This window comes from Vulpes lagopus, chromosome 23 (assembly GCF_018345385.1).
Source record: "Vulpes lagopus strain Blue_001 chromosome 23, ASM1834538v1, whole genome shotgun sequence".
In the NCBI taxonomy this organism is placed as follows: domain Eukaryota; kingdom Metazoa; phylum Chordata; class Mammalia; order Carnivora; family Canidae; genus Vulpes; species Vulpes lagopus.
Genome location: NC_054846.1, coordinates 47,825,887 through 47,841,857, shown reverse-complemented (window position 1 = coordinate 47,841,857; position 15,971 = coordinate 47,825,887). Strand labels below are relative to the sequence as shown.

Below are 15,971 nucleotides of genomic sequence, written 5' to 3'. Positions count from 1 at the left end.
TACAATAGGCTTTGTCCTTCTCTGCCCCAGTCTAATGTCCTCCACCACCAAGTCACCTAGAAAACAGAGCCTACAACAAGAACTAAGTACTGAAGTTTTATTTGAGAGTTACAAACCCAGGGCACTGGGTGAGAAAAGGGAAGAAGGGCAGGGAAGAACTGGCAGTAATGCAAAGTGATAGCAGTTGGGTCCTGCTTCAGGACAAGCCTTGAAGAAACACAGTAGTTGTATCCAATGGCTACCTGGGTGATCTCCCCATTGGTGGAACTGTTTGGAGAAACAGTGCCTTGCAGTAATTGAGGAAAAGGAGGGAAGAAGGAATTTATCTCCCTGACTTTCTCCCTCTCCTATTAGTCAAACATTACCCCAGGAGCATTAACTCCCCTACACTTCTGGGTTGCTAATAGCAACTTGAGATGCCAGATTCCATGCCCGACAGACTTGGCATTCCATCCAAGTCTGGAAGATACAGGAGAGACAATCTCTAGGAATGTGACTGATGAGTGCCAGAGAGAATCTGATTCAGTACATAAGATGTGTCCAAAACAGTCCAATACTTTTTCTCATTTACCAGATGAAGAAACATGGCATAGTTATTATCAAGGATCTTTCTCAAGGTCACATGGCTAATAAGTGGTAAATTCAGGATTTGAACAGTCTGGCTCTGGAAACTATATAAGTTGAAGATAAGGAAGTTGGATTTTATGTAGCAGGCAAAGGAGAGTCAATTAAGAGTTTCAAACTGGGGAGAGACACAAGACAAACAGCTTTTTGATAAAGCTCCCAATCTCTACTTGCCTCCATTTTCCCATGTGGCTAAACTTGGCAAAAGTTGGCAGCCCCAGAGAGGCAAGGGGATGCAAGACAGTTTTGAGGAGCCTCTGACTGGGTCCAGAGCTCATGTAGGCTTTAACACCACCTCACAATCTTTCTCTGTCTTCATCTAAGCCTGCACCTACCAAAGACTAGCTGGTCAGAGGCAGGCAAGATCTGGGTAGAGAAGCCAAGATGCGAAGAGGAGATTGGCCTAAAGACCAGGAGCAGGAGGACCAGCCATCTGTCCATTGTTGTCCTGTGGGTCTGGGGGTCCTGGCACCCGTAGATGAGTCTTTTGGTGTTGCCGGAGATGGTCAGATCTCATGAATTGTCGGCCGCACTGATCACATCTATGTGGTCGATATCCGGTGTGTATCCGCATATGTCGTCCAAGCTCATCAGAACGGAAGAAAGACCATGTACAACCTTCCCACATGCATTTATAGGGCCTCTCACCTGGGGGGGGGGGGACAAGGAACAGAAGAAATTAAGTAGAAGAATATGCCAGCAGGTGCATTGAAAGGGGTCTGACTCTATTAAAGAAGAGCAGTCAAGGTTGAGAAACTAAAAGAAAACCAAGGGAAAGTAGTGAGGAGGCAAAACAATCAGCAATCCCCATGATTTTGGCATGGTTGCACTAGATGGTGGGAAAGTAAATATTGGGGCCAATGTATCTTTACCCCAAGCTTGAAGGATGATAAACTAGTCCCAAGCCATTACAAACCCGTGGTCCAGCACAAATCTAAAACCCAGAAACTCCTCTACCCTACCCAATCCTATCCCACTTATCTTTGACACCTTATTCACCTGTGTGTTTGCGTTGGTGACTCACAAGGTGGGAGCGCTTAGTATAAGCTTTTCCACAGCTCTCATATTGACAGCAGTAAGGCCTTGAAACAGGGAATCTTCTCCTGGAAGCCCTTTCCTGGGCCCTGGAGTACCGCTCTGCTTTCTGTGAAGCACGCATGGACTGCTGGGGTAGGAAGGGGTCTTCCTGGGATCCTGGCTGGCTGAGAAAGTCCTGGGATTCTAAAGCCAGAAATGATGGGGACCCAGCTGGGTTCATCTTAAAGTCACGGGGGTTTTTAGGCGGCAGCATCTGACTCAAAGAAGGGAGCATTGCCTGGGCCTCAGTAGAAGGCACGGTGGGGGCCAATAACATTTTAGGTGTTAAAGAGTCTCTATTAGAAGGTACCATTGGGGGGCCAGAATAAGGCATTGCTGGCACATTGATGTGGGATGTCATTGAGATTCCACTGGGAGCTGAGACTGGCAGCCCACTGGGGGGCATCCTTAGATTCCTACCAAAGGTGATGTCCACCCCTGGAATACTGGGCTCTCCTAAGGGCATCATCTGGGGCCCCTTGAAAATCATCATTCCTGGCTGGGAGGGAGCCATTCCCTCACAGTAAATCATCTGGGAAGGAGTGTGAGTCACTTGGGGGCAGTAGCTCACACCATGCTCAGGCAGCGACATACTGAACTGTGGCCCCATTTCACTTGCATTCTGACTGGGTGCCTCAGCTAAGGCCAAGGGGACCCTCGCCAGCTCTGTGCACTGGTGGAAGTGTTGAATGCCTGGTGCGCCATCATTCCAAGAGGTGTGCACTCCACTGTGTCTAGGAGATGGAGACATGTCCAAGACGAACACTGACTTCTCAGTATCCTTGAAGAGAGAGAGAGAGTCAGGTGAAATTCACCCTAGTTCAAATTCCAGTTCCACACGTCCCTCCTTCCCATCTCTAGACCCCACCCTAATCCAGCCTCCAATATATCTTCCCTGAATTGTCCTGCCTCCAGGCCATTCGGTTCAGGCTTTCTAGGATGCAGGTCTGGTTGATAGGAGCATAATGGATGCCTAGATGTGACTCATGCCATGTTTCCTCCTTGCCATGTTTTTGTTTATTTCATAAAAAGCAACCAAGGGAGCAAATAAAATATTCGACAACCTTCACCTTCAGTAAAACTCTGAGAAAACCTTCAAAGATTATCTTTAAGCATGAGGGTGAAAAGACATCCAAAATCAGCCTAAGTGCAGAAAGTCACAAAAGTAGGAAGGATTAAGGTTTCAAAGAGTCATGGCTCTGCAAATATTTACTTACTTAGAGGGTCTCGGTTGAGTTGGAACTACTGTGGACGAGTCTGAGATCAAGTATTGGAGGAGGTGAGGAAGAGAGACAGACTTTTAACAAGGGGGGTAGATTGGCTTGGAAGTCAGAGGCAGTATTCCTGGATGACTAACTGGTGTGAAGCGAAGTGAGGAAGAGATTGGTAGTAGAACTTCTTGAAACAGGACAGGATCCAAGAATCATATTTTTTAAAGCTGTCCAGTACTGTAGCATCAGAGAGAGCTCTTGAGCTGAGAAACTGAGAAAGCGAACCCATAACCTCCCATCTGCTCTTCCACTGTGACAGTTCAGAAAAGACCAATCCATTCAAATATGAAAACCAAAATGTAAGTAAAAAATACAGTATCCATGAAAGATACTATGACACCAAAACAGAAATTGAAGATTGCAATCTCAAAAAACAAAAACAAAAACAAAAACAACAACCACAACCAAAAAAAACCTCAGGGTTCCTGGGTGACTCAGTTGGTTAAGTGTCTGCCTTCAGCTCAGGTCATGACCTCGGGATCCTGGGATCAAGCCCTGCATCAGGCTCCAGGGAGCCTGCTTCTCCCTATCCCTCAGCCCCTCCCCACTGCTCATGCTTTCTCTTTCACATGTACTCTGTCTCAAATAAATAAAATCTTTAAAAAAAATTTCACCAGTAAAAATGTTGCCACAGATCAAGGAAAAATGAGCAACATTCATACACACACACACAAACACACAAAAAGAAAGCAAACTTAAAGCAATGTCAGCTTTTACACCAACTACAGAAATATCACAGAGCAGAAATAGAGGAATTCAAAGAAGTTGCGTCCAGATTACAGGCTACAGCTTATATTAGAAAGGAGGGAGGGAAGCATAAGGGGCCCTGAAAGAGCTTCTGTGGTAGTGGCAATGTTTCATAGATCTTCACTTTGTAGTAATTCATTAGGCTGTACATTTATATTCGCTTCTCTGAGTGTTATTTTTCACTAAAATAGTTTCAAAATAATATTGTGAAAGATCACGATTTTTAGCAAGTGAAAAATTCTATCATAAAAATCAGAGTAAAAGTCAGTAAAAGTCATGGTGAATTTAAATAGGAAACATTCTGTACATTTTCCCTAAGAGGGAATTTATAGCTGTAAATACTTATAATAAAAAAAAAAAAATCTCAAATCCACAACTTAGCTTTGCACCTTAAGGAACTAGAAAAAGAAGAATGGCTGATCCCAAAGCTAGCAGAAGGAAGGAAATATTAGAAAAATATATCCATAAAACCAAAAGCTGGCTCTTTGGAGAGATTAACAAAATTGCCAAAACTTTAGCTAGATTGATCAAGAAAAATATGAAAGTGAGGACATTTCTACCAATTTTACATAAATGAAAAAGATTATGAGAGTACTATGAACAATTTCATGCCAATAATTTGGATAACCTAAATAAAATGGATAAATTCTTAAAAAGACAAAAGCCTACCAAAACCGAATCATGAATTAATAGAAGATCTGTACAGACCCATAACTAGTAAAGAGACTGAATCAGTAATCAAAAGGCTCTAGGACAAAGAAAAACCCTGAACTTGATGGCTTAATGGCTTAATTATAAACATTTAAAGAAGAATATCAATGCTTCTCAAATTCTTCCAAAATATTGAAGAGGAGGGTATACTTGCTAACTTACTCTAGCATTGCCTTGATACCAAACCCAAAGACACAAATAAAGCAAAGACACCAACATCTTTCATGCATCTTTCACGATGCAAAAAAATACTAAAAAAAAAAAAAAAAAAGCAAACCAAATCCACCAGCATATTAAACAGATTATACAACATGACCAAGTGGGATTTATCCCAGGAATAAACAAGCCTGATTCAGCATCTGCAAATCAAAGCAAAATAAGGGGGTAAAAAAGCAGAAAAAAAGCATTTGAAACAATATCCTTTCATGATTAAAAAAAAAAAAAAACTAAAAAAACAAAGAATAGAAAAAAACTTCCAAATTGATAAAGGGTATTTATGAAAAACCCATAGCTTACATCATACTCATGATGAAAGACTAAAGACTTTTCCTAAGATCAAGAAGACAGGGATGCCCACTTTTACCATTTTTATTCAACATTGTATTGAAAGTCTTAACCAGAGCAAGAATAAGAAAATAGAAAATAAGAAAAAGTATAATAACTGTAAAAAGTACCTGTAGCAGGGGAAAAAGGTAAACTATGTTTCCAGGTAATACAATCTTATATGTAGAAACCCTAAGGATTACACATACACACACACGTGTTAGAACTAATAAATTCAGAAAAAGTAGTAGGATTCACCTTATTTTTAAATAAAAACAATCCCACAGCATTTATTGTCCTCTGGTAATAACATAAAGGTAATCAAAACAATACAAATAAGGGTTTTAGAACTATATTCCCAACAAAGGACATCTAAAAAAACAAGCTACACGGCCTATTCAAGAATTTCTCACTTCATTGATCATTCTAGTTGGAGACACTTTGGAGCAGGGTAATATCTCCTTCTAGCATGATCCGACTCAGTTGTTTTCTTGACTTTGTTTTAGAATGAATCCCTTTGGCATCATCTAATACAAGGTTCATGTACTCATCAAAACCAATGATACAGCCCTCTATCCTCATGTTTACTCGCTCATAAAGCCACACCTGAATCCGAGATCTATTTTGCAAGTATCTGAAGATGAGGTTGATTGGCTGAACTATCACCGTCTGCACTTTTTGGCCTTGACCACAGTACACCATGGTGGAAGCTGACAAAGACCGCATGGTAAGATTGATTGATTGATTGATTTTAAGATTTGTTTTTTAAAAATATTTTATTTGAGAGAGAGTGCACTTGTGTGAGCAGCAGGGAGAGGGAGAGAATCTCAAGCACTGAAGAGGAGCCCAACTCAGGGCTTCATCCCATGACCCTGAGATCATGACCTGAGCGGAAACCTAGAGGCAGATTCTTAACCAACTGAGCCACCCCACTACCCTAAAAGTAGTAAGATTCAAATTCAAGAAATGAATACTTTTCCAAAAAAGACATCCAGAGTGCTAACAGACACATGAAAAGATGCTCAATATCACTCATTATCAGGAAATACAAATCAAAACCATGATGAGATACCGCCTCGCACCTGTCCGAATGGCTAAAATTTACCACAGAAGAAGCAGCAGGTGTTGGCGGGGATGTGGAGAAAGGGGAACCCTTTTGCACTGTTGGTGGGAATGCAAACTGGTGCAGCTACTCTGGAGAACAGTATGAAGTTTCCTCAAAAAATTAAAAATAGAACTACTCTATGATCCAGCAATTGCACTACTTGGCCTTTACCCAAGAATATAAAAATACAGATTTGAAGGGGTACATGCACCCTGATGTTTATAGCATCATCATCAACAGTAGCCAAACTATAGAGAGAGTCCAAACGTCCATCGACTGATGAATAGATAAAGATGTGGTATATATATATATATATATATATATATATATATATATATATATATTCGGGCATCAAAAAGAATGAAATCTTGGGGGTACCTGTGTGGCTCAGTCAGTTAAGTGAATGACTTAATTTTGGCTCAAGTCATGATCTAACAGTCATGAGATCAAGCCACACATTGGGCTGGGTGTGGAACCTGCTTAAGATTTTCTATTTCCCAAAAAAAATAAAAAAATAAAAAAATAAAAAAATAAAAAAAATAAAAAAAAAAGATTTTCTATTTCCCTCTCCTTCTCTTAAAAAAAAAAAAAAAAATCTTGCCATTTGCAACGATGTGGATGGAGCTAGAGTGCACTATGTTAAGTGGAATTAGAGAAAGACAAATACCATATGATCTCACTCATAGGTGGAATTTAAGAAAGAAAACAGATGAACATATGGGAATGGGGTGGGGGAAGGAGAGAGGAAAACAAACCATAAGAGAATCTTAAAGATACAGAACAAACTTAAGGCTGATGGAGGGGAGGTGGGGGGGGTTGGGTTAGATGGGTGATGGGGATTAAGGAGGGCACTTGTGATGAGCACTGGGTGTTGCATGTAAGTGATGAACCACTGAATTATACTCCTGAAACCAATATCGCACTGTATGTTAACTAAAATTTAAATTAAAAAAAAAAAAGATTCAAATCAGACACACAAAAATCAGTTGTTTCTATACATTGACAATGAGCTATATGTAAAAGAAATTAGAAAAACAATTCAAGGGGATCCCTGGGTGGCGCAGCGGTTTGGCGCCTGCCTTTGGCCCAGGGCGCGATCCTGGAGACCCGGGATCGAATCCCACATCGGGCTCCCGGTGCATGGAGCCTGCTTCTCCCTCTGCCTGTGTCTCTGCCTCTCTCTCTCTCTCTCTCTCTCTCTCTCTGTGACTATCATAAATAAATTAAAAAAAAAAAAAAGAAAAACAATTCAATTTACAATAGCATCAAGAAGAAATACTTAGAAATAACCCAAGAGGTTAACTTAATCACCAAAAACTACAAAATATTACTGAAGGAAATTAAAGACATAATAAATGGAGAGACATTTTAACGTTCATGGATTGGAAGACTTTAATAGTTATGATGTCAATGCTATCCAAAGTGATCTACAAATTCCATACAACCCCTATCAATATACATTTCCTGCAAGAATAGAGAAATTAGGGATGACTGGGTGGGTCAGCAATTGAGCATCTGCCTTAGGCCCAGGGCATGATCCTGGAGTCCCGGGATCAATCGGGCTCCCGGATCAATCGGGCTTCCAGCATAAAGCCTGCCTCTCTCCGTGTCTCTCATGAATAAATAAATAAAATCTTTAAAAAAAAAAAAAAAAAAAGAAAAGAAAAGAAAAGAAATCTACCCCCTAAAATTCATATGGAATTTCAAAGGTCAAAGAGCCAAAAACAGTCTTGAAAAAGAACAAAATTGGAAAATTTACACTTCGTGATTCGAAATTTACAAAGCTAAATCATCAAAACAGTGTAATATTGTCATTAAGCATAGACCTAATTCACCAACAGAAAGGAATAGAGCCCAGAGATAAACCCCCACACATACGGTCAAGTGATTTTCAACAAGGGTGCCAAGATTGTTCAACGGGGGAAAGGTCAGCCGTTTCAATAAATCGTGCTGGTATACACATGCAAAAGAATGAAGGGCCCTCACTTAATATCACATACAAAAATCAATTCAAAATGGATCAAAGAAAAAAACAAAAAACAAAAAAACAAAATGGATCAAAGACCTAAACATATGAACTAAACTATAATACTCTTAGAAGAAAACAAGGGAAAAGCTTCAAGACATTGGATTTGGCAATGATTTCTCAGATATGACACCAAAGGCACAGGCAACAAAAGAAAAAAGACAAAGTTGGGCTTCATCAAATTAAAATCTTCTGTGCATCAAAAGACACCACTAGCAGAATATAAAGGCAACCCACAGGATGGGAGAAAACCTTTGCAGATCACATATCTAATGGAAATACCCAGAAAATATAGAGAGCTCCTAAAACTTAACATAAAAACAAACAACTTGATTCAAAAATGGGCAAGGGACTTTACTAGACTTTTCTCCAAAGATACACAAATGGCCAATAAGCAAATGAAAGATGCTCAACATAACTAATTAGGGAAATGCAAATCAAATCCACAATGTGATACCACTTCACATCCATTTAAAATGATTGTTATCAAAACAACAACAGAAACAACCAAAGGGTTGGCAAGATACGGAGAAATTGGAATCCTTGTACAATTCCACTTCTGGTATCTACCTATAGAACCGAAAGCAGGGACTGAAACAGATATTTGTGTACCCGTGTTCAGAGCAGCATCACTCACAGTAGCCAAAATGTGGAAGCAACCCAAGTGTCCATCAACCGATGAATGGATGAACAAAATGTGGCATATACCTACATTGGAATGTTATTCGGCCTTACAAAAAAAAGGGAGGAAATTCGGACACATACTGCAACATGAATGAGTCTGGGAGATATTAAGCTAAGTCAAATAAGCTAGTCCCAAAAACAAATAATGTATGATTCCATTCATATGAGGTATCCGAGGAAGTCAAATTCACAGACAGAAAGTAGAATGGTGATTGCCTGCCAGGGGTTTGAGGAGATGGAATTGAGAAGTTACTTTTTATTGGTTAAAGAATTTCAATCAGGCAAGATGAAAAAAGTTGCAGAGATTAATAGTGGGGATGGTTGCATAGTAATGTGAATATGATTAATGCCACTAATTATATACTTAGAACGGTTATAATATTTTTGTTATATGGATTTTACTACACTTTTTTTAAATGTCTAAAAAAAGGACACAGAAGGGGTTCCCACCACTGGGCACCTGAGTGTCTCAGTTGGTTTAAGTCCCTGCCTTTGGCTCAGGTCATGATCCCAGGAACAGAGTTCCACATCCGGTTCCCTGCTTGGGTGGAGAGTTAGCACTCTCCATCCCCGGACTCGAGGATCGCACCCTGGGCTGAAGGCAGGCGCTAAACCGCTGAGCCACCCAGGGATCCCCTCTATGACACATTTTTACCAACAATCAGGAATACAGTGAAGCAGGACACCTGGGTGGCTCAGTGTTTGAACATCTGCTTCAGCTCAGGTCATGATCCCAGGGTCCCGAGATCAAGTCCCACATTGGGCTCCCCACAGGGAGCCTGCTTCTCCCTCTGCCTATGTCTCTGTCTCTGTGTCTCTCATGAACAAATAAATAAATAAAACCTTAATTTAAAAAAAGGAATACAATAAAGCTTTAAGGTCTAACACCAGTTTAGAAGTAATACAAGAGCCAGAAGCTAAATTATACCGTAAGAACACAATGTGATGAATCCAGAAGAAGGAATGATCTACTAGACAACTTAGGATCATGGATCATGAAAAATGGAAAGTCAGTTGGGAAAAAAAGAAAAATATTCTAATTTCAAAAAAGGTCAAGATGTAACAATCAGATGCAGCTGCGAGCTTAGATCAGATCCTGGTTTGGACATATTAGCGTAAAGAACATTTTAGTGACAACTAGGGGAATCTGAATAAGAATGACATTTAAGATGATGTTAATTAGAATTTTGGTAGGTCTGAAAATGTTCTGATTATGGAAGAAAATTTTCCTTCACCCTAGGAGGACTGGGGAGATCCTATCTGCTGTATTCACCACTCCATGAAGTAGCATGAAGTAGGCACACAACAGGCTCTAGATAACTGTCGGTCGGATGGGTCTTTCCAGGTGACCCAGCTCCTCCTACCTCTGTCTCAGTGATGGCCCTATTTTCCTGATCCTTCACAAGCAATTTCTTTGGAGATGTCTAGAATATACCCCTTCACCACTACCGTATCTAATTATCCCCCCAAATTCAATCTGGCCCCCATTTCTCCGCAGAAACAGCTTTCATAAAACTCATCAACGACCTTCTTGTCACTTAAGTCCAAACACTTGTCAGACCCCTTCTTGCTTGACTTCTCAGGAGCTCTGGAGATGACTAACCACATTCTTCTTGAAACATCTTCTTCCTTTGCCCTCAGGAACACGTTGTCACACTTGCTTGCCTTTTCTCCTTCCCTTCTCCCTGGGAGAGCCTCTGCCTCCTCTACAGTTTCCCCTTACTTGCACTTACTAGGCAATCTTTCTCATGCTAATGATCCATTTCAGTTTATATTCCACCTTTTCTTAAACCAGTAGCTCCAGGGTAGACTTCTGAATCTTCCAGCTGCCTACTGCTCAGTCCATTTGGATAGCCCAAAGGCACTTCAACGGATTGTATCTAAAAGTCCTGCTCATCCTTACTCGCCCACCCACAGGAGTAAAAAACAAGCCTGTTCCTTGTCATCCTTTGCTGTCTCACAAAATGTCACTCTTCTTGCCCAATTGTGCAAGCCAGAAATCTGGGAAGGTGTCCTGGCTGGCTCTCACCACCTACTTGTAGGTTAATTACCCATTCTTGTGGTGTCTACCTCCAAAACACATCCAAGATCACCAGTTGGTGGTCACCATGCTCACCTCCCTAGTTAGGCTGCTGTCTTAGTTCTCACCAAATGAGACCCCAATACCTTCCCAACAAATCGCCTTGATTTCTGCTCACTTCTATCAGGGCACTCTTGACTCAAAGCAAATCTAATCATAACTCGTGGTATTTAAATTCCTCAGTGGCTTACTACTGGAGCCGGGAAATCCCTGTCTCTCTCCCCTGGGGCCACTCACTCTCCCATCAGGCTCTTGGCCTTAGTTCTAGGTCCATCTTTCGCTTCCTCCAAGGGAGATGCTTACTGTGTCCGGCCTCAGGTCCTGCAAACGGTTCACCCAGCCAGTTCTCAAGTCCCTCGACACGGCGTTACCTGGGCCCTTTTTACCCCCAGAGCCCAGCACAGGTTCTCAGGCTCGGTGAATATTCATTGCATAAACGACACCTGATTTATGTCCTCGATTTGCCACCCCTCCCCTTCCCAAACCTGTCCCTCACACTTCTGAAACCCGCATTTCTGCTTCCCTCTGCCAGCCTGCACCCACCCCGCCCCGAGCCCCCCACGCCCGTCCCAAGGGCTGACTTCTGGACTCACCTGCACCAGCTGGGGCTGCCCCTGCTGCCCCTGGCTGAGCCTCCGGGCCTCCTGCTCCATCTCAGCCTGGGATGGGCTGCACATCGGGACCGCGTGGGGGTCCAGGCCCACACCGGAGCACAGCTGAGCCGCTGGGCGTCGCAGGTCTCGAGTACTGACACCACCACGCCGCAGTCACAATTGCCTCGCTCACCTTCTACTTCCCACCCTGCGGGGGGCGGAGCCAAGGGCCGCACCCACCGCCCCGCCCACAGCAGCGGGCCCCCCCCCCCCCCCCCCCCCCCCCCCCCCCCCCCCGGCCCCGCACCCGGGTCCTGCCCAGCCACCGCAGGGTCATTAACAGGGGGCCTCAGACCTTCAGCACATCTTGGGTCTTACATCTGCCCCCCCCCCCCCCCCCCATGAGGCCATCCACCCTTCAGTCAGAGCATCTCTGTCTGGCCCAGATAGGGGTAAGGACACCGGGGTTTCGGACCCCAGGCCTTGTAGACCTCAGGGTGGAAAATCCAGGGCAGGAGGCCCAAGGCAGCCACAGACAAGGGGGTAGGTGACAAAAGAGCCTCCACCGCCACCCCACCAGGTCAGGGTCCTTTGCCATGAGCTCCCAGAGGCCTGGATCTTCTCTGCTATAAACCAGGTACCTCTGCCCCGTGTTCGAACCGGATACTTGGGAGCTCCGTGGCACGGGGCCTTTATTCCAGGTACTCACTAAGTACCTCCTGGGTGTCTGCACTGCTTTTTGGAACTAGGGATTCAATGGCAAACAGGACAGAACTAAGGGTCTTCGCTCTCAAGGAATTTTCATCCAAAATAGGCAAGTGGATATAATCAAGTCAAGTTAATATAATTTTCTTTGGTGGTGAGTGCCACAGAGAAAACGAAATACGAAATGGGAAAATGTGAGCTGAGAACTGAGTGGCTGGAAGAGACCTCCTCATAGGAAGATTGGAGGGATCTGGGACAGGAGAGGGCTTGGCCCGCTAGAGGAAAAGTAGAGGGACCAGTGACCTCCACCAGGGGAGCACAGTGGAGAGTGGAATGACGTGATAGGGATGGTCTTGGAGACCTTGGCCAGTAGTTTGAACTTTATCCCAAGTGTGATGGGAAGCCACTGAAGGATTTTAAATAGGAAATTGATATGATCTAATTTTTTAAATCAATCATTAGGCTCCTTTGAGATTTATGGATTATAGGAGATGAGATCAAAGAGGAGACATCAGTCACAAAGCTAAAGGAGCTCTCCAAGAAAAAGCTGTTAGTATTTGTGGGGCATGGTGATGGCGATTAGAGAATATTTTAGGATTAAAAAGGGAAAGGACTCGGTAATGGATTGGGATAGTAAACGGCTGAGAGGAAAAGAGGAATCAAAGATGACCCCTATGTTACTGGCTTGAGCAATTGAGTGATGACTGCACCATTCTGGAATATGGAAAGATAAGAAGAAAAGCAGATTTGGAGGCAGCTAAAACAATCCAATTTTAGACATACTGACTTTGAATTGCCTACTAAACGTGCTCAGAGAGAGGTTAGGGCTGTAAATGTAAATTTGGATGTCGTCTGCACAGAGATGGTGGTTATAAGGCCAGTAGAGTGAATGATGTCAACTAGGGAGCTGGTTAGGGAAAGGGACTGGGGACAGAACCTGAGGACCTCCTACATTTAAGGTTTAGCAGAACAGAAAGTTCACCCAAGGAGACTGAGAAGTAACAGATGGAGAAGTAGGGGGAAAGTCAGGAGATTGTATTTCAAGAAGCCAAGAGAAGCGTGCATTCAAAAGAGGCAACTACATCAAATGTTGCTGAGATAAGAATCAGGATTTGACAAGATGAAGGTCATTGGTGACTGACAAAAGTGGGTAGAGGGCAGCCCAGGTGGCTCAGGAGTTTAGCGCCTTTTTAGCGCCTACCTTTGGCCCAGGGTGTGATCCTGGAGACCCAGGATCGAGTCCCATGTCGGGCTCCCTGCATGGAGCCTGCTTCTCCCTCTGCCTGTGTCTTTGCCTCTCTCTCTCTGTGTGTTTCTCATGAATAAATAAATAGAATCTTTAAAAACAAAACAACAACAAAAAAAAGTGGGTAGAGCCTGGGCCTTCTGATCTTGGAGTCAGGAGTTCAAGCCCCATGTTGGGCATAGAGTTTACTAAAAAAATAAAAATTGTAAAAATACGTGTATATATAATATTTAAAAATATAAGTATATATAACACATATATTTTTTTAAAGTTTAGCTATAATTGAGAGCAGAGAAATGAGATGGTAGGAGGATTATAGAGGCTGAATGAGGATCCACCAATAAACAGAAACTTATATTGAAGGAGATAGCTTAATGATAAGAGCAACATTGATAATTCAAGTAAAGACAGGACCCAGAGTACAAATGGACAAGTAGGACTTTGGTGAGAGTAGGGACTTTTGTTCCATTGTAACAGGTAGGATAACAAGAGTTTAAGTATCAAAAAAAAAAAAAAAAAAAAAGTCTTAAGTATCTTAGTGTCTCCAGCTCCTAGTATGTGGTGGAGCTGAGAGCAGGCCCTTGAGAATTAGCCGCTGTGCCTCTAACACGAGCTCAGGTTTCAGCTCAGGGGTCACTGCCTTCTGAGGCCATCTCTGACTCCTATGTGATGCCTCTTTCATTATCAGAAAGTGGTGTTTCTCCCAACATGGCATCTAGAATATGTCTGTGGGGGCACCTGGGTGGCTCAGTTGGTTAAGCATCTGCCTTTGGCTCAGGTCTTGATCTCGGGGTCCTGGGATCGAGTCCCGTGTGGGGCTTTCTACTCAGTGGGGAGCCTGCTTCTCCTCCCTCTGCCTGCAGTTCTACCTGCTTGTGCTCTCTCTGTGTGTTAAATAAATAAATGAAATCTTAATTAAAAAAAAAAAAAAAAAGAAGAATATGTTGGGGCACCTGTGTGGCTCAGTCAGTTGGGCCTGGGATCAAGCCCCATATCAGGCTCCCTACTCAGTGCGGAGTCTGCTCCTCCCTCCTGCCTGTGCTGTCTCTCACTATCTCTCTCACTCTCAAATAAATCAAGTCTAAAAAAAAAATAGAATATGTCTGTGGAGTGAATCATATTTGACACATGGAGCAGACTGTTTATTAACCTCATCCACTATAAGATAGAATTATTTTCATAATTCAAATTTCATATTTTCAAGTCCCCATAAAATTAAAATAATAATATGCAGCAAAGAAATGCAGGAGTGAAAATTTTCTTTTACAAGGTTTATATGCATATTCATGCCAGTAAAACAAATACATATATACAATTAATATTTTGGTACAAAAAAATGAAATAAGTACAGCTGTTTACTTCAATCATTTTCACATCAACCTGTTTGAATTTTGATCCTTTCATTACTTATGTAAATGATCATTCAGTAACTAACAAGTGATTTTAATAAAACCAAAACTGAAAAAAAAAACAAAACAAAAACCAAAACTGCTAAATTGTACCACTGATGTAACATTTACTTCCCTGATTCATCTTTCATTTTATTTTATTTTATTTTATTTTATTTTAAAGATTTAATTTATTTTATTTTTTTAATATATATATTTATTTTTATATATTTTTTATTTTTTAAATGTATTTATGATAGTCACACAAAGAGAGAGAGAGAGAGGCAGAGACACAGGCAGAGGGAGAAGCAGGCTACATGCACCAGGAGCCCAACGTGGGATTCGATCCCGGGTCTCCAGGATCGCGCCCCGGGCCAAAGGCAGGCGCCAAACTGCTGCGCCACCCAGGGATCCCAGATTTAATTTATTTATTCATGAGAGACACAGAGAGAAGCAGAGGGAGACCAGGCTTCCTGTGGGGAACCTGATGCAGGACTCAGTACCAGAACCCCGGGATCACAACCTGAGCCACCCAGGTGCCTCTCATCTTTCATTTTAAAACAGCTAATAATTTTTTAAAAATAAATTTCCATTTTATAAGTATGATTTAAATTCAGTAAAATATTTCATGTGTAAACTAAAATTTGCTTTTAACCAGGGGCACCTGGGTGGCTCAGTCAGTTGGGTGTCTGGTTTTGGCTCAGGTCATGGTCCCAGGGTCATGGGATTGAGCCCTGAGTGAGGCTCCCTGCTCAGTGGGGAGTAAGCTTCTCCCTCTCCCCACTAGTGCTTTCTCTCTCTCTCTCTCTCTCTCTCTCTCTCTCAAATAAATAAAAATTAAAGGAAAATTTGCAGTTAACCAAACCAAAGTATTTTTCCTCTCCTTTACATTGTTTCACTGTTCTAAATTTTAACTCAAAACTCCAACTGGTTACATTGAAAGATAGAATTGAAGTAAATCAAGTTCTGTTTCTTTGCCTTTATAATCATCGACTATAAATCTTTTGAAGCCAATGTGTAAACACAGGCATATCTAATACCACAAGCGTTGGAGACATGACCCATGCCTAAAGTGAGTTCCAAACACATATAACTGTGCGCTCTCTGTATTAACTTCCACATTGAATGCAATGTTTCTTAAAAGCTCTGTAATAGGAGCGCCTGGGTGGCT

At 42.2% G+C, this 15,971-nt stretch overlaps 2 protein-coding genes across 2 annotated transcripts; both read right to left on the bottom strand.

Moving 5' to 3' along the window:
- Positions 1-1,027: 1,027 nt before the first annotated feature.
- Positions 1,028-5,398, bottom strand: KLF17 (Kruppel like factor 17). The gene is made up of 3 exons (XM_041738000.1): positions 5,387-5,398; positions 1,624-2,482; positions 1,028-1,272 (listed from the first exon to the last, which is right to left on the bottom strand). The coding sequence occupies exons 1-3, from the start codon at positions 5,396-5,398 to the stop codon at positions 1,028-1,030; spliced, it is 1,116 nt and encodes a 371-aa protein (XP_041593934.1).
- Position 5,399: 1 nt separating this feature from the next.
- On the bottom strand, positions 5,400-5,675 carry LOC121480892 (small nuclear ribonucleoprotein E-like). Its single transcript, XM_041737785.1, has one exon. The coding sequence runs from the start codon at positions 5,673-5,675 to the stop codon at positions 5,400-5,402; it is 276 nt and encodes a 91-aa protein (XP_041593719.1).
- Between the last annotated feature and the right edge of the window lie 10,296 nt (positions 5,676-15,971).